This window comes from Zonotrichia albicollis, chromosome Z, assembly GCF_047830755.1.
Source record: "Zonotrichia albicollis isolate bZonAlb1 chromosome Z, bZonAlb1.hap1, whole genome shotgun sequence".
NCBI classification, from domain to species: domain Eukaryota; kingdom Metazoa; phylum Chordata; class Aves; order Passeriformes; family Passerellidae; genus Zonotrichia; species Zonotrichia albicollis.
This window is the reverse complement of record NC_133860.1, coordinates 7600799-7625505: the sequence shown is the minus strand read 5'-3', so window position 1 is coordinate 7625505 and position 24707 is coordinate 7600799. Positions and strand designations below refer to the sequence as shown.

Genomic DNA, 24707 nt, shown 5'->3' with positions numbered 1-24707 from the left:
AGTGTTTCCTTGTGGTCAGAAATGGAATTTCAATCCCCAGTAAATGAGATTCCCAGCCATAGCAGTTACCATAACCTCCAAATGCTTCAGTCCTCCTCTCTACACTACAGGGAGAAGAGAATTGTTAAACAAGATTTTCACTGGTCCAAGCAGGAAAACAGTTGTGTTTACCCATCTGTGCTACCACAAGCCTCTTCTGAAAAGCCTTTCCTCATCAAACCTAGCCAAGCACACCAAAGCTGAGGTGAACAGAGGCATTTTGAGACATGAAAGTAAACTCCATTTTGGTGTGTAAAGACAATACCAGGAAAAAAAACCCCAGTTTGGGTTTGGTTAAGACTAGAAGAGGCCTGTTTTTCCAATTTTAGATAATATGCAGCCAAAGAGAACTGACTGATCATTATGATTAGAGTTCAGCCCAAGGTCTTGCAACATTTCCACCAGGATGAACAGCTTAAGCCAAAGCCTTGCAATAATAATGAAAATGAGATTTCATTGCAACAGCAAGCATACCTGAATGCTAGTCTAAAGTTAATCCAGATGCAAACATTGTCTCTCTACCAAATGAAAATTAGCTTTCTACTGGCTCAGTACAACGTGGCTTCCCTGGGCTGCAGAAATAGGCCGAAATCACAAAAAAGCCCTGGAAAAAGGAACTGGAGAAAGCCCTCAGTTCCAAGAAGCTTCTAGACACCTAAAAATTTGCTGTTTTTCAAAACAGGCCAAAGGCAGCTGGATGAATCATGTGAAACCTATTCTGGTGAGCAGCCAGGACACCAAGTGCTTCACAAGGCTCTGAAGTTACCAAAATGTTCTCTTACAGTCAACCATCCTCGAAGCAGTCGGGACATACTAAACCAGTTTTTATTAGAATGAAATGAGATTGCTCTGAATACTGCAGGCCACAAAACCTTTTGACACATGCTTTGGTCAGGGTCAAGAGAAGATGACAACAGAAGCTGAAGGAGAATATGCTCACAGTAACATCTTTATTAATATTAAATCAATATTAAAATAAAATATTTTTTTAAAATTACATGTTGCAAACATCCTAACCTTGCTGTTTCAAAGGATCCTTCAGAAACCTCTCTCCCCACTGGAAACCAGAGTACCATCTTTGTGTTTTCTGAATATCAGTCTTGAGTAAAGACAAGGTTTTCCTAGAACTTCTAATTAGCACATAGACAAAAAAAATTGCCCTTTTTGTTGGAAGGGGAGAGAGAGAGACAAACATCGTGTGTTGGTCCACCATTCAAATTGCTTCCATCTCCAACACTTGCATGTAGCTTTGCACTGTAAAAGCTCTGTCATTTCCAGGTCCAAGAGTTATTAAAATAAGCTGGATAGAGCTGGAAGCAACATAAAACTAATGAAGAATTGCATTTACAACTTTGCAGTGAGAACAACAAAAGCCTTGCTGAAGGTAACCATTGGAAAAACTTAGTTTTCCAGACAGATCCCAGATGGAAGCACAGGATGGTTTGAGTTGGAAGGGACCTTTAAAGATAATTGTGACTCAGTCTGGTTGTGTCAAACCATACAAACCACTCTGGCAAAACATACTCCTTCAGAATAGCTCAAAATATCCCCTCTGTCTACACATATTAATACTAATTGTAACTGAAAAAGTCCATTCATGTTCTCAAGTGCTCCAAGTCCTACAAGTGTGTGGCTACAAACTACATTTAAAATTACATGATACTGAGACATTGCAGTCATTGCCCTACAAGCCAATACGTCAAAGTGCTGTGACTAAAGCTCCACACTTGCTACTGAAGAGTAGTCTGGCACTCCAGACCATGGCAATCAGTCCTCCTGCCCCAAAAAAACCTCTGCTGCTTCCAAAACCTCCACTCCTTTGGCCACATTTCCCTTTCCACCCCTCTTTCAGGCTCTGTGCCATCTACACACTGGACAAAACTCAGGGAGGCATATGGTAACTTAATTCTCTCCCATGTGCCATTTCTGGATGGATCCAGAATCAATTTGTACACTTTTCATAATCCTTCCTCCTTACAACACTTCTTCCTTTGTATACTGATTGCTGAGGTGCACACACATCTTTAGGACAAGTATTACTGTTCTCAAAACAAAAACTAGTTCTTTAGGACAAGTATTACTGTTCTCAAAACAAAAACTAGTTCTTTTGGACAAGTATTACTGTCTCAAAACAAAAACTAGTTAACAAGCAACCACTTCTATTAAAAAGTTACAATAAAGATTCAATTTAAATTCTAATCATATGAAAATTAAAAATTTTAAATACTCTGGGGAAGAGGAGTCTTGGGTGGAACCTGGATGAGACAGTTTTCTTCGAAAGAGGAAGACTTTTAGGTAGTTTCCTTGAAGAAGTCTGGGTCTGAAACCTGGGTCTCAGGTCTCTAAAAGAATTCAAAGAACCTGAGAGATGCCTGGAAGGAGTCCAGCAGGATTCTGGAAGAGACAAATTCCTCCAAAAGAGACGAATCCTCTCAGTTAATATTTTAATTATATTAAAATTTATCTAGACTTTCAACCAAAAAAACATTTTTATACTTGTGTGCTGCATGCACACATTAAAACTTTTATACCTACCTTCTTATGTAATGGTTTCATCCAACCTTATATTGAGCAGAGAGCCACAACTTCTTTTGCATTGCTGACCCTTTTCTCACAGCCATCACAGCACCTCTACTGCATCACTACTAACTCTCCTCCCTCAGGAGCAGCTTTTAACTGGCAAGAAACAGCCACCGTTAAAAAGTTACTTTTAACCCCCAAAACAAGTGGCAGGTAAAAACAGAGACTGAAAATTGCAGGTGCTATATCCAGTCCAAGGTTGGTTTCCCCAGTAAAGTCTAAAAATAGATTGTCTTTAGTACTCAACAAAATACAAGCAGCAACCTGCTGAAGACAAATTTATACTACAGGAAAAAATATTGCTGTAGTATCAGCTGATATAAATACATCACCATGTATGTTATTTCATTCCAATGATGTTGAACAGCAACAAAATCTCCATTCAGCAGCCAAAGAAAACACATCGAATAGCTCATTTCTTACACGCAGAAATCTAACTGGTGTATTTACTTGCAATACTGGTGCTTGTTGCTCTTTCAAACAGAAGAAGGCTTGACAGACTCCCATCCACAGACCAGAACACTATGCTTATCAAAAAATGTGCTAGCTGCCCTCTATTTCACCTGTCCCGCCACTTTCTGGAGGATCCCTGCAAGCACTTTGAAAAGGAATGCCCAATACTACATGTAAGCTTCTCTAACATCAGACATTTAATCAGTTATTTTAAAAAATGAAGTAAAGAAGGACACATAAAGATCCTAATCATTTTGCCAAGCAGAATTATATTAAAAGCAAAAAAAGGTTCTTTATTAACAATAAAACACAAAGTCCAACAGAGGGTGAATGTATTTAGCTGCAACTGGCAGAGGCAGAATCATACAAATGAGGAAGTGAGTTGAGACAGTTATCTGTTATACCAGCTAAGAAAAACAAACTTTAATTTACAAGTTACACTAAAGTTGAAAAAGAGCAGAGACACATTTCAAAAAATCCTTATGAAATGTTACAGAGCACCTTCTGGTGATGCTTCCTGGGCACAGAAAGGGAGACAAATTAAAACAGGGGAAAACACAACACACGGGATGCACTGAGTGCAGTGAAACAGGAAGAACCTGCAAAACCCCCTAAAGTTTAGGATGAACTCTGAGCTGCCTGAGGACGTGATCTCCCACACAGCACCTGTGTAGCTTACACCCCATTCATCCAACTGCCTCTGCACAAAGAGGCCACTGATTTACACCACATGCCTCTAAAAAGTCCTCCACCCCCATTCAAAGATCACTTTGACTCTGGATTAATGACCTTACTTTTTCCTCCCATATCTCTGGATAGTGGGAATCAAACCTCCAGGCTTTAATTCTTGCCATCCCTCTCCATAAGCAGAGACTCCTGTTTTTTGAAGGATTCCCCTTTATGAAGGCACATACAGATCCCAAGGTTCCCCAAGCTCTTCTCTGACCAGCTAGAGTCACCCTCCTAGCCCTCTCACAGTGTTATTGCTAACTTTAAAGCAAAAAAAAACTTCCATGTTTCTCAACAGGGATCCATTTTTCAGCAGTCTGTAACAATTTTTAGCTACAGATTATTGGAAGTACAGTCTGGAAGTACAACACCAGAACAGTGCACAGTGTATCAGCACCACTCTTGCCACACAGGGAAGCCAGCTCCAGTACTCAAGTCCCTTTATCTCATTATCAGGTCTAAGACTGAATTATCCTTTTTCACCACAGGACTGTAGTTAGGAGGTCATAATTTCTTCGTCCACTAGTCCTCCCAGCCCTCCCAGTTCTTTTTGGTCTGGCTCAGCCTGCCTTACTGAGCAATTAAAACTGCTCTTCTCAGTTGGCTGCTGCTTATCCTTACCTACTGGCCCAATAGAAAAAAGAGGATTGAACAAAGATGTCAGTTATTTGTCAGTAGAGATCACAAAAAAGCGGCATGAAGAGCAAATTAAGAGAAGTCTTAAATGTTGGTACTGAAAAAAAAAATCAAAATACTCACAAAAACATACTGTTGACTTTTCAGTGATGCTTTTCTGAATTTTTCCAGCTTTTCCCAAGTGTTTAAAGTTGCTGATAATGTCTGGGATTTTCTCACTATTTTCTTTAGGTGATAATTTATGAAAATATCCTGCACTGCAGAGTATCTGAGTACCTGCATCTTGATTTATTTTGACAGATGCACCACACTGTTTTTCTGGAAGCTTTACAGTGCATCGGACACCATAATTATTAAACAATGCACACACTTGTCTAGAGCAACCTGGGACAGTGGAAGGCATCCCTGCACATGCAAGGGCCTGGAATAAGATGGGCCTTCAGGTCCCTTCCAACCCAAACCGTTCTAGTATATGCTGTGAGTCTAAAGATACAGCAAATTGTTATGGTTAACAGCTGTTAACTTGTCAAATCACACACTAGCAGCCCCAAAAATTATACGTGGCCATTTGTTCACAGAATTCATGTGAAATGACTCAGCCCTTGCCCACATAATCTGCCATGGACACAGGAGTTCAGTCTTGAATCAATTCAGCATCACCATCTCACCCCAGTTTACCAACAGTGGCGTCTATCAACTCTGATTTTAGCAATACATCTGCTAGGACTTGGACTGAAACCAAACTCACTCCATATCTGCCATCAAACAGGCAATGGATCTAATTACCTGGCAAGATTTCAAATATTAAAATGGAAAGGGTCCTCTATTCTGTTACCAAATCCCCTAGACAGCCATTATCTTATTAAAGGAATGCTTTTTAATAAGTAAGATTTGTTAAAGTGGTTTGTGACATTACTAAAGTGGGGACCATAAGCTAATTTATAACCTACAAAACCATACCAGGTGTCTGTTATATTGGCCATTAACCACAATCCTATTTAAGCAGCTAAAAGGCACTACAGTTGTATTTCTATAAAATCTGTGAGCTGCTCCTTGAGGAGTTTCAGTCTTAGGTCAACCCTGTAAGACATTTGGCATGTTAGTCCAGTCACAGCTCACTTTGTTAGCTATTACTCCTGAAAGCACAGAGACAGCTTGTGCAACTTTTTGGCCTGAATATCCAAAAGTGATAAATAAAATAATGAATGGAATGATATCTGCTACCAGTTTCTCTACACAATGATCAGAAGTGGGCAGGTTTGACCTGAGTCATGATAGTGGCACAGAGAAAGGGGGAATCCAAGGTGGTCTTGCAGCGTTAGCAGTACCACCCTTGACTGCAGCGACACGCTCAGCAGCACACTCTTGAGACGATGTAACAAAAATGCTTAAGTGAGCTAGAACTGGCAAATGAGTGATCCAGAACCTACTGCTCCCACTGCAGAACAGAGGCCCCTGGCAGCTGGTGAGACCCAAGTTCACAGGGACAATCCCTGGTGAGGAGAATAAAGGAGGCAGAGCAAGACTCACCAGATTCTCTATGTCTGTCCGGGCCAACACGTAGGTGCGCACGTTGCTGTTCTGATGCAGAAGCATGTACAGGAGAAGAGTGGCTTGATCAGATTTCTGCTGATCACATAAAGCTGTGTATAAACTGTTAAAGTTAATCTGGAAAGCGTGTGGATTTGATGACGAAAAAGCAGTGTTATCTGAAATAAAGAAATAAAATAAAGTCTTTAAAAAATACATTTATCATTCAGTTATTTGTTAATTTTACAAAATCTCTGGGGGAAATATTTAATACACCACAGAAAGGAGGAAACAAAAATCACCCATGATTCTTATTACCAATGGTCATAAACCATAACAGAGTCTCATAAAGCTTCAGTTGTGCCAAAAAGCTGAGGTTATCCTCCCATATGAACTTCAGTAAGACCCCCAGTACCTGCACAAAACATTCATCCTTTTTCATGAAACAATTTTGTTCCTCCGTACCACTTCCACTGCTAAGAAGGAATGTGATCCCAGGAGCTGCTTCAAGGGGGCAGACACAAAGTCTTCTCTGCAAACAATATACCAGTGATTAACTAACAAACCCTGCACATCAAACTTACAGGTTTAGTTCTCTGCCATTAAGGCAGAGTCTCTCCCATCCACCGCTCTTTTGGTATAAAGGGTGGATGTGCACAGGTCAAGATTGCTGTGATATCTCAGTGAAAGGTAGGTGTCAGGACTTTAGAGGTGTGTGGTGGAGAGTTTGGTGAGTTAACTGATGTGAAACATCACATCACATTGTCTGACATCCCTCAAAGTAACAGCAGTTTGTTCATAATCACAATACATTCTGTGCCAGGACTGGAAGTGAAAATAAACAGATTTCTGTTCACAGAACCTTTACCAGCCTCAACAAAAACATCCATCTGCACAGATACCTAAGGTCTAGAAATTCCCCATGGAAACAGAAAAAGCTAGTACTTACAGGGGGCTTTTGAAGAAGATGGAGAGTGAGACAATTTTTATATGGGCAAATAGCCATAGGATGAGGGGGAAGGGTTTTAAACTGAAAGAGAAGACATTTAGATGAGAGATCAGGAAGAAATTCTTCCCTGTGAGGCTGATGAGGCCCTGGCACAGGTTTCCCAGAGAAGCTGTGGCTGTCCCTGGATCCCTGGCAGTGTCCAAGGCCAGGCTGGACAGGGCTTGGGGCAAGCTGGGATAGTGGAAGGTGCCTGTGCCCAAGGTAAGAGAGTTGAAACTGGGTGATCCTGAAGGTCCCTTCCAACTCAAACCACACTGTGGTTCTATGATTTTAAGACCATATTCCTACTGAAGTTTGCTAAGTAGCTTTCAACACAGAAGAGCATGGCAGTCGTCATGTATTTTGAACAACATTTCCACCCACTTTGGATGGAAAAAGAGCTTGGAATTGCTGCAGGAGCCCTGCAGGAGCCCTGGCTGCCATTGGTTTTGTGGGGCCCAGCAGACAGCGCGCTGGGGAGCCATCACTCCTCTTGGCCAGGGCAAGGGGGGACAGCTCCAGCCATTGAGCTGGAGGCAGCAGGAGGCCCTGGGGCAAACAGAACCCCTGCCTGCAGGAGCTGGGAACCACACAGAGGAGCAGCCCCACGGCGATGGAAACCCTGCCCGTCCCAAACCCACGCACCCGCGGGCGCTGGAGAGACTCCAACCTGGCCTTCCTCAGCTACTGACCATGACTATGGAGCAGCTGGATTAAAACCTTCCTGCTTTGGGCAGGAATTTCCCTTCAGGAGGAAAAACATGGATGTAGACAGCAAAACCAGAACAATTCAGTCCTTGGTGCCACAGGTCATTAGCTGAGAAGCTCCCCTTGGCTTTGCAGCTTCACTTTTGTGAATGTTTAAGCTGTGCCAACTGGGATTTATAGCATTTCACTATCAGTTTTATTAAAGGATACTAAAAAGTCCAGTAAAATAAAAATCTAAACGGAATAAAAGAAACTTACCAGCAACACCAGCATATCCTGTATTATTCTGTAGAACAGTAAGCTGATCAACAGAAAAATTAAACTATTCTAGACCATGAACAAAAAACCCCCATCCTGAATTCTAATTTTGTCCCAATTAAATTATAGAAGTTATTTTTTTAAAAATGCCAATTTTCCTTTTATAGTATATATTATTACTGCAACCAGCTTCTTTTTTTCCACATTACTTTCCTCTTACAACCCCCTTAGAATGTTCACAGAAATCAAATTTAAGCTCAATTATGAGTATTGCTAGCGGGAACAAGTTTCTGGGAAACAATAAGTCATTCCATCAACACACACATGTAGAGAAAATATAGCTTTTCATGCTACATTTGACACAAAATAAGTTATTTTGAAATGTTATAATGATGTATGTATAGCGCACTTTATTGAAATACATTACTGGCTACTGGTGGCATGAAACAAAGTCAACCAAAATACAACATTAAAGAAAGCTTGCAGTTTAAACACAGAACAAAACAAAAACTTTATCAACAATTTGATCTCAACCACCTGTAAATGGTACCCAATAAATCAAAGAAGCATGTTAGGACTCAGAATTCTTCTTATGAGAACAATCCTCCACCTTCACAACCCAATAAATTTTCATAGGTAATGGTGAATTAATTTAGAGCTCAACCTGGTTAAAACTTAATGGACAAAGGAATACAAAAACTCCCCAGAAGAAAGTGCATAACTCAGGATATTACTGTGGCTTCACAGGTTGTCACACAGCTCCTGAGCCCTGTGCACAGTGCCAACCTGCACAAAGCCAATGAAAGGTAAAACCACATGGCTCAGGTTCAGAGATTCAAGTGTGGATAAAGTACGCATGGAAAATGGAGTCCCCATGCCCGCAGGGATTTAAAAGCCATGTGGATGTGGCACATGGGGACAAGGGGTAGTGGTGGCCTTGGCAGTGCTGGGGAATGGCTGGACTTGGAGGGCATTTCCAACCTGAATGATCCTGTGCTTCTGTGAAAGGCACAGCTGCGTCCTGAGCTCTCTAGATAGCACAAGCTGTGTTAGGGCATTCCCATGCTCAAATAAGACCCTCTGTGAGTCAGGCACATGGCACCTGCAGTTACCTGACACACACACTGGATTCTGCCTTCTCAAAACCCAGACAAGCACCAAAACAACTCTGAAACCTCTCATACATACAAAACTCATGGAAGTGTTTATGTCAAACGTTTTTTCTTACATTTGAAATAAAAGAATACAGTCAGCAAACCCAGGCAGCAGTTTATTTATTTACCTTCTCTCTAAGGACCATGACTCCAGTACAAAAAGTGCTACAAATTTTTAGGGGACTCCTGCAGACTCTTGGATAATCAATCTACTTACAGGTTAGTTTTACGTATATTTTATGAAAGTATAGAGTCACAGAATCATCAAGGTCAGCAGAAATCTTCAAAAACTTCCAGTCCAGGAAGTAAACTGGACCAGGACTATGAAGCTTTCTAGTATTTCTCAAGTCAGAAGAATAAAGTATCCTCCTTCTGCCCTACCACAAAGTCCCAGCAGCTGAGGAACTCCACCTCAAAACCCCTGATAAAAATGTGTTATTACTGCTCTTCAATGGGTGTGCTGGAAGGACAACAAATCTTGGAAAGAGAGGCTCCAAGCAATCACAGCATCTTAAAACTCCACTCCATCAGCTCAGGCTCAGAAGTAAGAACAGATACAAACCTTGTGTGTTCTTGAAGGACATGATGGCTTGTCTGTAGGGGTTTGGGGTGTCTGGAGTGTCAGTCAGGTTGGCCAGGACCAGCAGCAGCAGCAGGCTCTGGCTGGCCAGAGGGGAGCACTGCTCCAGCTGTGCCGATGCTTTGCTGCCCACCCCACCCAGCGTGAAGACTGTCCACAGGCCAGCTGCAGAGAAAACAACAACAAATAACAGGTTTGGTCATATTTTAATAAACAAGGCTATTTTAGAGTGTAGGTTTAGATTAGATATTGGAACGAAATCCTTCTCTGTGAGGGTGGGCAGGCCCTGGCACAGGATGCCCAGAGCAGCTGTGGCTGCCCCTGGATCCCTGGAAATATCCAAGGCCAGGCTGGATGGGGCTTGGAGAAACCTGGGACAGTGGGAGCTGTCCCTGCCCATGGCAGGGGTGGCACTGGATGAGCTTTAAGGTCCTTCCAGTCAAACCATTCTCTGATTACACAATTGTCCATTGTGCATTTACAGCTCCAGTAATAACTGCATAATGTATAAAGACAATGCAACGTCCCCAGAGGCTGCTTGAAAAAATTCTCATTATCACATTGCTTAAACTTTGATGATTGGGACTCAAATGCAGAGTCATTTCACACTTACAGCACTGAAAAAAATTAACTCCAATACTAAACCACAGCATTTGAAATTCCTGTTCCTAATTACAGCAGTGTTGGTAAAAAAAATTACCAGCTACATGCCCAAATATTGATTAGAGGAGAAGGAGCATCAGAGGAGGAATAAAGGACTCCCCTCATCCCTCTCCAGCAAATCCTTTAGTCCTTATACCCTTGCCACTGCTCATGGGAGTGTATTACAACACAGGAAAAAACTAAGAAAAGCACTAGAACTGAAACAGAGATGCTGCAGACTCAGCATTATTGGAGTACAAAGTCAGAGGAAAGGATAAAACCTCTACGTTTTATGACATCTGGGCTCTTCATACACTCATTCCAAGGGAATAAGAAGCAGCCCCTCCCAATCACACAGTATTAGATTCACCCCAAATGCCTGCCTAGCAGTTCATTTTTTTGAGTGTATCTTGAAATTTTATTACAGACTAAGCATTTAATCAAATTTAACAGGTCAAAGCTTTGAGTTATACAGGTTAAAAATATTAAGTTTTACTTAAAAAAAGGTAAATCCTTATTTCCTCTTTTAATTAATGCCTAAATAAAAAATTAAATACAATACAGCTTCTTAAAGAAAAGAGAAAAATTAAGAAAACTTAATTTCAGGTCTTCTAGTCATCAAGCTTCAAGCTGTAAATGATAAAATCTTCTAAGTCATTTGAATGCAAAATACTAAAGTATAACCAGTTAAAAGAATTTCAAGTACTCTCAGCCCTACAAGATTTCAAGCCTTCCAATGAGTATTCTTCTTCACATGTAATTATACAGTCAGATTATGTAACAAACCAGTGCTCCCTCATTAGGACAATTGCAGGACAATTACTGCCATGTCATAGGCAAGGGGACTAATGCCACTCAGTGTTAAGCGGCTTGAGAGAGTTCTTATAATAAAAAGTACTATAATTGCAACCTTCTTAGCAAAAATTTCATGTTGCATTAGTAACCCTTTATCACCATGTTTTTCACCCCCAGTTTTTATCAGAATGAATGATGTTCACCATGAAGCTTTTCAAGTGGGTTAACCAGAGAGGTAACATGCAAAGAAACTTTTTAAAAACCCTGAAACAACTGTACATTTATCATCACACGTTAAAGAAACTAAAATTCATCAGATTTCCATTTTTAAATCTTAGTGGTTTTCATTTTCTACCACCCCATCCTTCTGTGGCTGCCATCTGCCATTACGTCTTTCCTCAATAGTTAGGAAAAGAAGGATATGGCCAAAAACACCAGTGATTAATCTGAATCTTCCACCAGGGAGAACAAGGTCATGATGTCCAAGAGACATCTGCACATGAATATGTGGCCCAAGTAACCTCCTGAAGTTCTCTTGTGCGTTGGCAAGTCCTCCAGAAAGCCAACCCCATGTTACAGGTTCATAACATTCCTTTCAGTTGCAAGGGCACCTAATTCCTTTAGGTGCTAAGTATTGGCTGATGCTTCCAACACACTCAAGTTAAAAACATTTTAAAGGAAAATATTATTTCTGATCATAAACATCACATTAAAATGCTAAAGAGGTAAAGAGCCTGGGACAACAGAGGAACAGGAATTTTCTAGCTCTGTGCAGCAGTATGTTCACAATATCTGAAATATTACTTTGTTAAATCTGATTTTATATTTATGCATATTTGAAAATTACAAGACTATATTTAACTTAACACACAAAACAAAGTAACTTATGCTGGGCTCTCTTAGAAGCTTTCCTTTATATTCTTTTCAGATCTGAATTTAACAGAAAACATAGAAATATAGACACTGATACAGCGTGGACGGAATATTTCAGATTCTGCTTCTTCAGAACATCGCAGGGAAAAAAAAAAAAAAACCAGAATAAGAGGAAGAAAATTTCATGTTTAAAAGGGATGAAGGCCAGGTTGGACAGGGCTTGGAGCAGCCTGGGATAGTGGAAGGTGTCCCCACTCATAGCAGGGGTAGGAATGAGATGAGCCTTGAAATCCCTTCCAACCCAAATCATTCCACGATTCCATGATTCCATGAAAATTCTTGTTTAAGTCAACAGGATAGGCACAGATGACTGCAACAGTACTAGTTCTGCCAGGCATCATTACAGGCATGAAGTGAAATTTGTCTAAATGTGTCAACATATAGACTGGATTTCTTTCACATTGAGGGTTTTTTTAAATTTACTTCTATCTTCTTGTCATCTTTTTCTACAGCACAAGAGAAATACAAATTCCAGATGTTTTTGTAAAGCTTTCTACATCTCTGGGAGGTAGCAAAGGTAAGTGAGAGTCTTCAAAACTAAACCACTAAACTACAAAAAGAAGGAAAGGGTAGATTATCTGAAACAGCGTCATGAGGTACACTGCTTCTGAAGATTTATAAAATCTTCAAAAAACTCTACAGTGCCAAATACTACCTTTCTGGACCCAATTATAAGTCTGATGAAGTCAATAATCCACAGCCCTAAAACAGCTTCTTCAACGTTGCTGTGGTTTAACACCACACAACCAATCATCCTCTCTTCTCCGGTGAGATGAGGAAGAGAACAGAGAGAAAACACAAAACTCACAGGTTGAGAGAAGGCAATTCAAGAGGACTGAAAAAAAAAGGGAAAATTATGATGATGATAATAATGATAAAAGAATATACAGAGGAAGTGGCGCACAGTACTGATGCTCACCACCTGCTGCAGACCCTGAAGCAGCGCCCACCCACCCCTGGGCAACACCCCCAGAGTTTTATTGCTCAGCATGACAGGATACGGGATATTCCTTCAACAGCTGGGTCAGCCATCCTGGCTATGCCCCCTCCCAGCTTCTTGAATCCTAAGAAACCTTGAAGCTCATCCCATTCTAATCCCTGCCATGGGCACGGACACGTTCTGCTATCTCAGGTTGCTCCAATCCCCGTCCAATCTGGTCTGGAACACTTTCAGGGATGGGGCAGGCACAGCTTCTCTGGGAACCCTGTGCCAGAGTGTCCCACCCTCACAGACAAAAATTTCTTCTGAAATCATGAGAAGATGGCACGTCCTTGATGCAGAGTAAGCACGACTTAGCAACAACTAAAACATCAGGCTGGTATCAACATTACCCAGCACTGCAACTGCATCCAAGCTGAAAACAAGACAAACATTTAGGTATTTGGATCACTTACTTCACTAACACAGTTTACTGTTTACTGCAGAATACTTTCAATTGCATTTCTCTAATATTTGTCCATCATTTCTAACTGTGTCCAGCTCTGGGCTCCCTAGTACAAGAGGGCCATGGAGCTCTTGGAGCGGCCCAGTGGAGAGCGACACACACACATACACTGCAGGGCCTGGAGCATCTCTGTGCCAGGCCGGGCTGAGGGAGCTGGGGCTGTGCAGGGCTGTGGGAGGGCCCTCAGGGCTGTCCCTGGCTGTCCCTGGCTGTCCCTGGCTGTCCCTGGGTGCAGGGAGGGACAGAGCAGGGCCCAGGATCTGCTCCAGGCCCAGCAATGGCACCAGAGCCACGGGCAGGGACTGAGCCCAGCAATTCTCCTCACAGGAGGCACAAAAACAGAGACCAGAGAGGAGTGGAGTCTCCCTCACCAAGGATATTCCAGAGCCCTCTGGACACAATGCCATGCCCTGTGCTCTGGGATGGCCCTGCTGCAGCAGGGAGGCCCTTCCAGCCTGACCAGCTCTGGGATTCACTGATTTAACTTTATTTCTTCACTCAGTCCCACATGGATCCACATTGCTAGAAGTTTTGTCAATTGGAGAACTGTAAAATTCTGCCAATTATTTCTGCTAAATACTTGAATACTTTAATAAGAAGCTGGATGTTTTTACCTTTAAAACCAAATTAACAGATTCATTTTTGCCCTTTTCTTTCACCAAACTAGGCACCACAGGCTTTTTTTTCCCTGTCCATACAACTCTATGTAAGGCAGAGCAAGAAAAGCAGGTCATAAGAGCAAAGTATGTTATGTTGCAACAGAGAAGCTGAGATTTTCTGTAAGATGGCTGGAAACACAGTTTACAGCCATGAAAACAAAGCCAGCACTTTAATCTAGTTTGACAGTCTGTGAAACAACACTTAATGGCAAAATGAAGTTATGACACAGTCATCAAAATAGAACTTTCTTTCACCTGACTGTTATTTGATGTAAACACAACTCTGCAGAAATCTCAGCCTAATGCCTGGTCGCTGTTACACAATGAGATACAAGTAAGGTTCATGTTTGTATCTACTTTGGAAAAGTTTAAACATACTTATTTATAGTTTCACAAGAATAAGAAGAATTTTAGGAGTTTTACTATGAAGATATTTTGAATCTAAGGGTGCAGAAGGTACTCTAAAACTCATCACACGCATATAAAGCATTGCAACTTTCAATCAACAACTTCTAACACTATTTACCATTACTTTAAGTCAGAAGATCAACCGACTGTGAGCTGTAATTGATTTTTGAGCTCTCCTGGATTAGTTATTAAACTAGTTGTAATTCTTCATCAAAATGTATTATTCACCTTTCAACATTCAGTGTCAAGGCTCAGAAGACAAACTCTCTGACTTCTCATGCTGGACAGAGCATTAAATTAATGCCAAGGAAATTGGAGTTACTTACTTCCAAGTTTCTTTCTAGGAAATTAGTATTGTTTAGGTTTTTTTTTTAATCTAATAGTAGCTCAAAAATTCAATTAAAGTAATCACTGAACTTCAACCTTTCCTTTGAACATCCTTCATTGCATTTAAATATAGGCATTAAATTGCAATTAATACTGGCAAAGCCTTTCTGAGTATGGTCCTGTCTCTCCTCACTGGAGCTTGGTAAGAGGGCAGATCCCTCCCTCATTCCCCATCACATACCCCACATCCTCTCAAACATATTTAGCACCCTCCTATTGAGTTTTTTATTACTTTTGACAGGATTTTGCTGAGGAAACCAACTTGAGGTGCTGCTCCCAGGCTGCTTTTGAGATTGAATAGGACAAAATAAGAGTTTAGCAGACATGAAAATTTTCAAAAAGTCTCTTAATCTCCCCCTGTCATTTTGACATTTCCAAAACAACAATCCTGCTCCCTTGTTGCAAAAATGGAAAGAACACAAATAGATGAGGCTACAGAAGTTGGCAAAGCCAGTGTTAAATATCAGAAAGAAAATTCAACCACAAAGAAAAAAGCCCAAAACAGAACAGATCTAACTTATGGTTAGTAATACATCCAAGCCCTAGTTGCACATTCTGCTTTCCTATTTCTGAAACTTTTAGCATCCAGAAGATTGTCCAATGCTTGCAATGCTGCAAGATTGTCCCGTCCAAGGCATCACTAAATAGAGAAGATGAAGAATTAAAGCAAAAGTGATTTTCGTTGCATCTAATCGTACCATCATGTAGTTCCTCCACCAAAACCAGTAAATAGCATATTATTAAAAAACATTACAAGTACTGTTTAATTCTTATTATACTCAAGCAGCAGCACTGGGAACTTGAGTGTTGTTTTTTAACGCTTATTATGTGTGTCACTTTTCTTAAGTCAATTCAATAGTTCTCACACTGTGGTCTGATGAACACTTTCTGGTGGCCCACGGAGAGCTGGCAGTTCACATTGTGCTGGCTCTTGTCCTTGTTTCCAGCTGCTACATTGTGTTAGAAGAAAGCTAAAAATACATAAATACTTTCCTACGATTACTTTTCCATGCAAGCAATTTCTCAAGTTGCCACGGGGATGTTATGTGATAATGAATGGGAGAGGAAAAAGAGGTCCATGGAATCATGAACGGGGATCAGTGAGGCAACTGCTGTATCATTTATTTAGGGGCATTTTATACTTTATAAAGCACATCTCCAACACCTCAGATCTCTAGTTAAGGAACTTAAACAGCAAATTGTGAAGAACCCCGGGTACACTTGCTTAAGAGACTATAAAAACAGCAGCTCCATTAATTTTAGGGAAGTCCCACTGCAGATTTGTGAAGATTCATTACAGAAAGAAACTAGCAAAGCTGAAGTATAGGAAATATGGAATCATTTTTACATGGTTTATGAACCTGCATGTTAAATATTCCACTCCTGAGCAACATTAAACTCATCTGTAGCATAAACACACTGACATACACACAAACTACAACCTGTGACTGAAAAAGTCAGTCTGGTGACTGTAGACGTTTTAAGTAGGGAAATAGTAAAAACTCAGAAGCACAAAAATGGCTGTCTGTCCTAAATACTACAGTAACTTTTTGTTTGCAGTCACTTTTTAATTGCAGTAACTTTTTCAACTAACACAAGTTCCCATAAATGATAGGTTTTTTTGAAACATTTCACCTAGCATGATAATACAAATGGCAAAAGTAACAATTTTTAATTTTCAGCAATAGTTTTCATGGTCATCATTGTCCAGCATTGGACTAGCAGGATTAACCCAAGCTAGCATGAGACACAGGAGAAGTTCCACAAACAGCAATAAATGAATAGTTTCTGGATGTCAGACAGTCTAGCAAAATAAATTTGTATTTTAAATACTGGTAGGCTAGCTGCTCTCAAAGTCATTAGCAGGCTGCAGCAAGAATTCACACATGGGAGACACTAAATTTAAAAGCATTTTAAGACAACAGCCATGTACCAACCCATCTTGACTCTATTTCTTGTCTGGAACACAGGAATGGCACATGATGTGTATCAGAGTAAATGTGTGATCACTTGGAACTCCATATTCAGGCTTAAAATCCCATTGAACTACTACTGAGTCCTTAGTGCAAGGTCAAAGGCACACAATTTACACAGATGACTGCCATGGCTTTATTTCAGGTGCTGTGTTATATTTCAGTTGCTTTACTACTATATTTTAAGTATTTAATTCCTAAATACTACAGGAAAGTGACTGAAATGCTATAGAAAGATTAAGTGCATGTTTTAGATTACTTCTCTAAATGTCAAAAAGAATTATAGAAGTGATTTAAAAACCAAGTTATTTTCTTCTCAACAAATCACTGCAACAGAACAACTGCTCTATATTTCACAGATTTCAACTGGCTCATTGAAATACATGACTGAGTATGACTTAATTGTTTGAGGGTTTTCACACCTAATAACACTATTGTAAAGGAGACCAGTATTTCATCCTCCCTGCCAAGAACAGCACAAGGTAGTTGTTTCTGTGGAGCCAAGCTCTGCAACACCAGCTCCAGCCCCAGTCCCAGCCTCTCCAGGAATAGCCAAGCTCATGTCCCTGTACCCACACATTTCAAATACATCCCAGGCACTCGACTTTTTGATGTCACCACTGCTCCGAGTGCTGCAGCAGGACGGGAAAACCACAGCAAATGGCTGGGGAGCAACACAGGAGCCAGTGGGGAAAAGACAAAAAGACAGCCCAGGGAATCTCCACACAAACCCTCTGAAGCCAGAGAAGCGCTGATGAGTCTGAGGTGCCCAGGGCTGTGATGTCATTAACACATTCTGGAAGTAGTTTTTCGGGAAATGAATCATGGAAGCAAGTGAAATGCAAAGATGTATTAGGTAACTGTGTCCATCCCCTATCCATGCAACAGTGCTCCCTCCAGTACAGCTTGTTATTCTATCCAGACTAATTTTAATGGACTAGTAATGGAGCATGAACCACATCCTTTGGGAAGCATGTTCCATAATCTAATAAACCTCAATGTTAAGATTTTTTTCCTAATATTCAGCTAAACATTGCTTTATTCAGCTTCATCTGCTTACTCCTTTAAGTGGTTCTATGTAATACCATAAAACATTTCTGCCCCAGTTCAGTGTTTACAGCCCTTAAATAAAAGGCACAGTCAGGTCTCCTTTGTTGCCCAGCCAAATTACATACACACATTTTTCTTTCTTTTCTTTTAAAGTCTTTTCCAGTTTGCTTCCTGCAATTAATCCCAGCTCCAATACTTTGCATGACCTTTCAAATGTCACGGAACTGAAAAAGATTGCAAACACTAAATTGCATAGATTGATAAATAAGCATATCCCTCATTTCACTGCAGAAACAGTGTTTATTTCATTTTAAACCATTCATCTCCCTTTTTATCACTACATCTCAGGGGATCTTTACTGTGAAATTTGAAAACATCCAAGCCTTCCTCGGGGCAGGAACCTTAACTACTGCATTATTACTCTTTTTCTTGTTTTGGATTTTAAAATAAGAAGAAAATCACCTTCTCCCAAGACCATGAAGCTCAGCTACAGTGTTGCATTCTCATGAAAGCTTTTGCCATCACAGAGAAATCAGAAATGTAAAAAGACACCCCCTAAAAAGTATTTAATCTGAAAAACTACAAAAACATAAAGAACCAAAGTCAATACCTGTAAACTCAGTGAAATCATATTACCTGTAACTATATATATTATTTACAGTTGGACTTGATGGTCTTCAAGGTCTTTCCCAAACTTGATGTTTCCATGAGTCTGTGATAAATTTAACATTTCCAGATGGGATCTACTTCTCTTACTTGCCCAGAGATGCTGAAGTACGGAATAGCTTTGTTAGCTGGAAATCCCTGATGACATTTTTATTATATGTAATTGGAGTATGAGTAGTAGACATACCCAGAGACAGACACCTTGAAGAATTAAGCAAAGCAAATTACATAACACACTTCTGAATCAAAAGGCCAAATAAGGCTGGGAATAACTCTAGCGAGCCATTAACTCACTTTTAGAAATAGATTAAAAATAACTATAGGAGGAGAACATCTTAAGCAAGAAATCTTCACATTTTTATTAGACCAAGTCCTGGCCTGCTGCTGGCAATACCTATTTCAACTCCTTTGGACACAAGTGATACATTTTCTGAGATGGAACAATATTCCTGCTGCACATTTGAAGACTGTCCAGTATAAGTGAAGCTGCAAATGTGACCACAATAGCAAGAAAAAATAAATAAAGGTTTTATGGTATTATACAAGAGCAAAATACCACAGTATTATGACTACTTGGAACCTGGGAAACTAAATGCAAGCTTGAAGAGAGCAAGAGAGAAGAAAACGAATGAGAAATGTGGGAAAAACTGCAAATCCACCCAGTGTTGTATTTAATTTTAGAGGAACTGTCTGACTCAATCATCTATCAACCTTGGAACAGCAAACCTCACGCCAACAACAAGTTCACATAGAGACATTAAAAAGGAGTTGTTGGATGGTGGGGGTTGGGGCCTTGTTTTGGTTTGGGTTATTTTGGTGGGATTTTGGGGAGAGAAATTTAGTTCTTGGAGAGGGTTTTGTTCAGTCTTTTGTTTTTAAATTATTATTCATTTAATTATTTTTGGTTTTAATAGAAAACTTTTCTGGCTTTTTTGCCCAGGGTACCCTCCTGGTATTTTACTGTTCTTGTCAGAGTGCAAGGGAACACATTAAATGTGTATAATTCAACCAATTGTGGAACTTCCAGTAACATCTTCTGTTGACTCTATCGGGCAAAATATGAGGCAGAAACAAACATTGAAACATGTTACAAAGCAAACATCTTGTCAGTATTATTTTTAAATAGTGCTGATCAGGGTATTGATATTAACTAATGCTTTTGATGTAAGACCCTCAGGAGAACTTCATCCCCACACATAGTGGGGAAGGGGGAAGAAGAAATCCAGACAATCAATGAAAGAAGTGACCTGTAAAGTTGCTAGACAGGTCAAGGCATCCAAGAAATTACTTTTGCAGAGCAGTTAGATTTTTGTATCAGTTAGTGAGTTTAGCACACTGCTCCTTTTGGTTTTTCATGACTGCAGGCACTTAATTCACTCATATTCCCTATGAGAGGAACAAGGAATAGCTAGCACAGTAAAGTCAGCACAGACCTGCTGCTTCCCTCCTAGGCCTAAGTTTCATTCCTCCAAACTTGTGAAGCACCTCACCAATGGTACCTGCAGCAATTCCAGCCAGCTTCTCTATCAGCCTTCAGGAGAGCATTCAAAAACAATTAAATAAAACTCCTAATATAAGCACAGCTGAAAGACCTGGAGTTCCACAGCTTAGGAATGCTCTGGCTGCCACCCTTATTTCTGAGATCTGCTCACACTCCTTGGAGTGTCACCTCTCCACAGTGCAATGGACATGTTATTTTTAAACCCAGCATTTCTTAACCCCTACTTTTCCTTTAAGAGGTAACATTTTGTTTATGTGAGGTAACTTCTTCCTCTACACTACCTGCTACTCCAGTGACAAAGAAAACTCTAAGTCTTAATTCTCTTGCTTGAAACCTGGTCCACCAGCAACTGCATGGAGCAGGGAAAGTCCCCCCTGGATGCTGGAACAGCCTCATGGACCTCACGAGGGGCGCAGCATCTGAGCCTCACTGGCACGACACTCTGTGGAACACACTTCATGAAAACTCAGCATTCAGACAATTCTGCTGCCAGTTTTTCAACAAGTTTCTGCTCAATGTACGCAAATGGCAAGTTTTGGGACCCTGTAACTTGGCCAGATTTATCAAACTTTAAGAGGGATTGTAAATGGCACATCTCTATCCACAACTTCACTCCCTGAGCCCCGCTTCCCAAATCTCAAGAGCCTGTTCCAAGGCATGAAGGCTCTAAAACTCCTCAATAAAACAGATGTAAGAATTCAGCATTGGTTAAGTAACATTTTTCCCTAACCTCATTCTCAGAAACAGAAGAACTGTTTTCAATTAAAGCAGTGCCAAAAAAATTTTTAAAAAATCTAAAAAAAAGAGCCTAAGGAAGATACTCAGCATGAAAAGTTTCACCACAAACAACTAAGTCTGAAAAAAAACCTAGGAGCAATGAAAATTGGATTTCACTACAGAAAATGCTCTATAAGCTTATCTTGAGGCATCAATACCAGCTCCAGCCATACGAACATTATTAAAGTGGCAGTTTTAATGATGAAGCATTGAGGAAAGCAGCAGTGCTGAGGAATGAAGTCCTACCCCCAGAACAAGCGTGCCACAGGCAAAACTTTTCATTATCTTGACTAGCAGAAAATGCCTCCTCAGCTCAAAGAACCCAGTGTCCCTGCTCCGTGTCAGAGCGGGGTGTGAGCTGCTGCCAAGGCTGATGAGCTGTTTTATGTCAGCACCTGCCCTTTGGCTCCGCTCTCGCACTGACATCAGACAGGAACACGTTTCTGTCACCAGACGCCGCGGCTGGAGCCGCACCAGCTCCGCAGCGCTGCCGCTCACGGAACGCCGCTCGGAGCCCGCTCATGGATCCAACTGAATTCCCCCTCTTTTGGGTCGATGGCCAGCGTGGAGGGGATGGCGTAGGGAAAGGTTTTGGTGTGTCAAATTTACTATGAAAACAGAATACTATGGGGGGAGAAAAAGGTTGACTAAATATTACTGACTCTGCCTGCATATTTTTTTCCCAGCAAAAACTGATAGTTAACATTGAAATTATACAGAAACATGTGCTAACACTCATTAACTTTACTATTAAAGACTAAAATTACATATATAGCATTGAGAAAGTTTTGGTTCCAAACACTGATTTGCCAGTTTATGGAATGAATTACATAAAGATTTGCATTTATATGAAAAAATATATTTAGAGGCACTTTATTTTTTCTCTAGCGTGCACATTCAGTTCCATATTTCATCTTCAGTACCCAAAAATGTAAAAATGTTTTTACCACAGGGCAAGGGAATCCTCTGGGCTTTTCCTGTTCCTAAGCATCTTGCAATAGCGCCAAGCCATAAAGGGAAAAGAAGTTTGCTCTTTGGGAGCACAATTAGGAAATAGTGAGGACAAGCCACTCCTGCCTCTCTGCCATCACCCACAACAGGGCTCTGCCCGTGCCTGAGAAAAAGGAGCTCATATAACTTTTTAATATAATGTACAAAGCAATTTTCATTCTGTATGAGATCAATCTAAGAGTTAAAAAAGAAAATTTGAGCAGCACAATTGCCCTTGAGGTGGTACCACAGCCTCCAGATCTGCACGTAGATCTCACTTGTGTGGAAGCTCCTTGGCAATCCCAAGGTACCCCAGGCAAGCCCTATGATGCCAACAAGCTGTGTAGGCCTCCACCATCAGCAGCTGCACAGAGACATCATTTTAGGCTACCAGGTTTTGAGCGGCTCATTTGAATATTACAGTATTTTTTATAAGAAACATTTCTGCTATCCCAAACAGACAAAATCACACAATGATTTGGGAGGAAAGGGACGTTCAAGATCATCTCATTCCAAGCCCCCACCTGCCATGGGCAGGGACAGCTCCCACTGTCCCAGGCTGCTCCAAGCCCCATCCAGCCTGGCCTGGGACACTGCCAGGGATCCAGGGGCAGCCACAGCTGCTCTGGGCACCCTGGGCCAGGGCCTGCCCACACTCCCAGCCAGCAATTCCTCATTCCCAATGGGCCAAAATCTGTCCCTGCCCTCTGGCCCTGGGAGCCATTGCCTGGCTGCTGTCCCTGCCTGCCTTGTCCCCAGGGGCTGTGCAGCTCTCCTGGAGCCCCTGCAGGCCCTGGCAGGGGCTCTCAGGTGTCCCTGGAGCTTCTCTTCTCCAGGGTGAAACTCACTCCACATTCCCACAACAATTACTCCAACACTTGATGGAACATCACAAATGCCACTAAACTATTTGGCATAAGCTGACAGCAGAGCCTTGTTCAAAACAATTACAATTAGCAATGTAAGACAATGAGAAACACCTATGTGTTGTATTTACATCCTATAAGATCACCTGAAATTATTTGGTAAGTGGGAATCCTACACACATTATCACATGCAAACGGCATGTTTTATTAACCTTGAAGCAAGGCCCAGCATTTAAAACATGAGGATAAGGATCAGGACAGTGGAATTTTATTCCCAGCTGCAATGTCAACTGATTGTGTAATTTTAGCCAAGCTTCAAGCATGTTATTTCCTCTTTTTCCCCTATCTATAAAAATGAGAATTTTCTACTTAATAAGGGCCTTTACATCCTGATGCCCTTGGCCTGAATGTGCGTTGTTCCTGAGCTGATGTCCCAATTTCCTAAGAGATCTCTGACCCACTGAAGAGAGTCAGAGCAGATTATATACACACTGGGACTGATTACACACCCATTCTGTATTTACATACAACTAGCTAATGATATAGATATATAGAATGTATCCAATTATACAGATATAATTATATAGATATAGAAAGGACAGATCTTTGCTTGACAGATCCTCTCAGAATGGCAATTGCTGAGAGAAGCAGTTCAATAAATATAAACTATTGAGGCTGAAATTAGAAGCCAGCAGTGAATGAGATGGATAAACCCAATGCCAAAGTTGAAATTCTGCAGGCCAAAACAGCTTTTTCCTAGGAAAAATATAAAAAATTTTTATATTTTGTATTATCTACATTTCTACATATACATTTGCTTTAACATATTTACATATGTCATATTTGTATATGCTGTACATACATCTTATAAAACCACTTGAAATTGTTTAAGTGGGAATCTTACAAATTACCACATGCAAACAGCACGACTCCTAACTAAATGTCATATTGATATAATATATTCTAGATTCATTAAACAATTTATTCTCATATGTAACTTACACATTTCATTTTTATATCTCCAAGTGTTTTGATCCCTAAATGGTATATTTTTGTATAAATACACTAAATATATAGATGCAGTACACTGGGTCATTTATATTTCTATTATTAAATGTAAGCATGTTCAGATGTTTCTGTACAGTCTGTATTTTATTTGTATTTTATAGTTTTTCTACTATATACATACACATCCACACACAGAACTAGGGAGTACCAAATAACTGTCAAATGTGCGGTGTCTACAACATCTCTCATTCTTGGCAGAATTAATTTGATCCAGATTTACCTTCCAGCTGAGAGTGAACTCTGCTGAAACCTCCCATATATCTACTTCCCTTTCTCTTGCAGACAAGAAAAAGATCTTTGTTCCAAGGTCATGATGTGGCTGCCCCATCCCTGGAAGCGTCCAAGACCAGGCTAGATGGAGCTCTGAAGCAACCTGGTCTAGTGGAAGGTGTCCCTGCCCATGGCAGGAGAGTGGAACAAAATGATTCTTAAGGTCTCTTTCAACCCAAACACTTACAAGATTCTACAATTCTATGATCTGATTTTTTTTCCTAAAAACAAAAACGCCTATCCATGTCCTGTCCGGTTTTCGGCTGTTTAAAGGGCCTGGAAAGGCCCGGGTGGCCTTGGGGCAGCCCGCGTATCAAAGGACGAGAAGAGGCTTCAAATCTTTTCTCGGTCTCGGTGTTTATTAATTGTTTATCTAAAAGATTTTCTCTCGGCCCGACAGAGCTCTGCTCAGCAGTCAGCCATGAGCACACTCCCTGCCCTCCGGGCGGTCACCTATCTTTATACCCAAAGTTACGTGTACAATATTTATCATTTTTCCCCAATCCTTTTTATTTTTATTGTCCGGTGCACTTTCAGTAATGACCAATCCTAAAGTGCCACCATCACCACAGAAGATGGAGGAGAAGAAGAAGAAGAAGAAGGACAGGACACGCCCCAATTC

At 40.7% G+C, this 24707-nt stretch overlaps 1 protein-coding gene across 8 annotated transcripts in view; it reads right to left on the bottom strand.

The window, feature by feature from the left end:
* Nucleotides 1-24707, bottom strand: part of DYM (dymeclin) — a 212298-nt gene that overhangs the window by 123887 nt on the left and 63704 nt on the right. For all 8 annotated transcript variants that reach the window (XM_074532155.1, XM_074532156.1, XM_074532159.1 and 5 more), the window contains 2 exons: nucleotides 9638-9820; nucleotides 5968-6146 (listed from right to left, as the gene is read on the bottom strand). In XM_074532155.1, the coding sequence (XP_074388256.1) occupies nucleotides 5968-6146; nucleotides 9638-9820 (362 nt within the window). The remainder of the gene's footprint in view (nucleotides 1-5967; nucleotides 6147-9637; nucleotides 9821-24707) is intronic.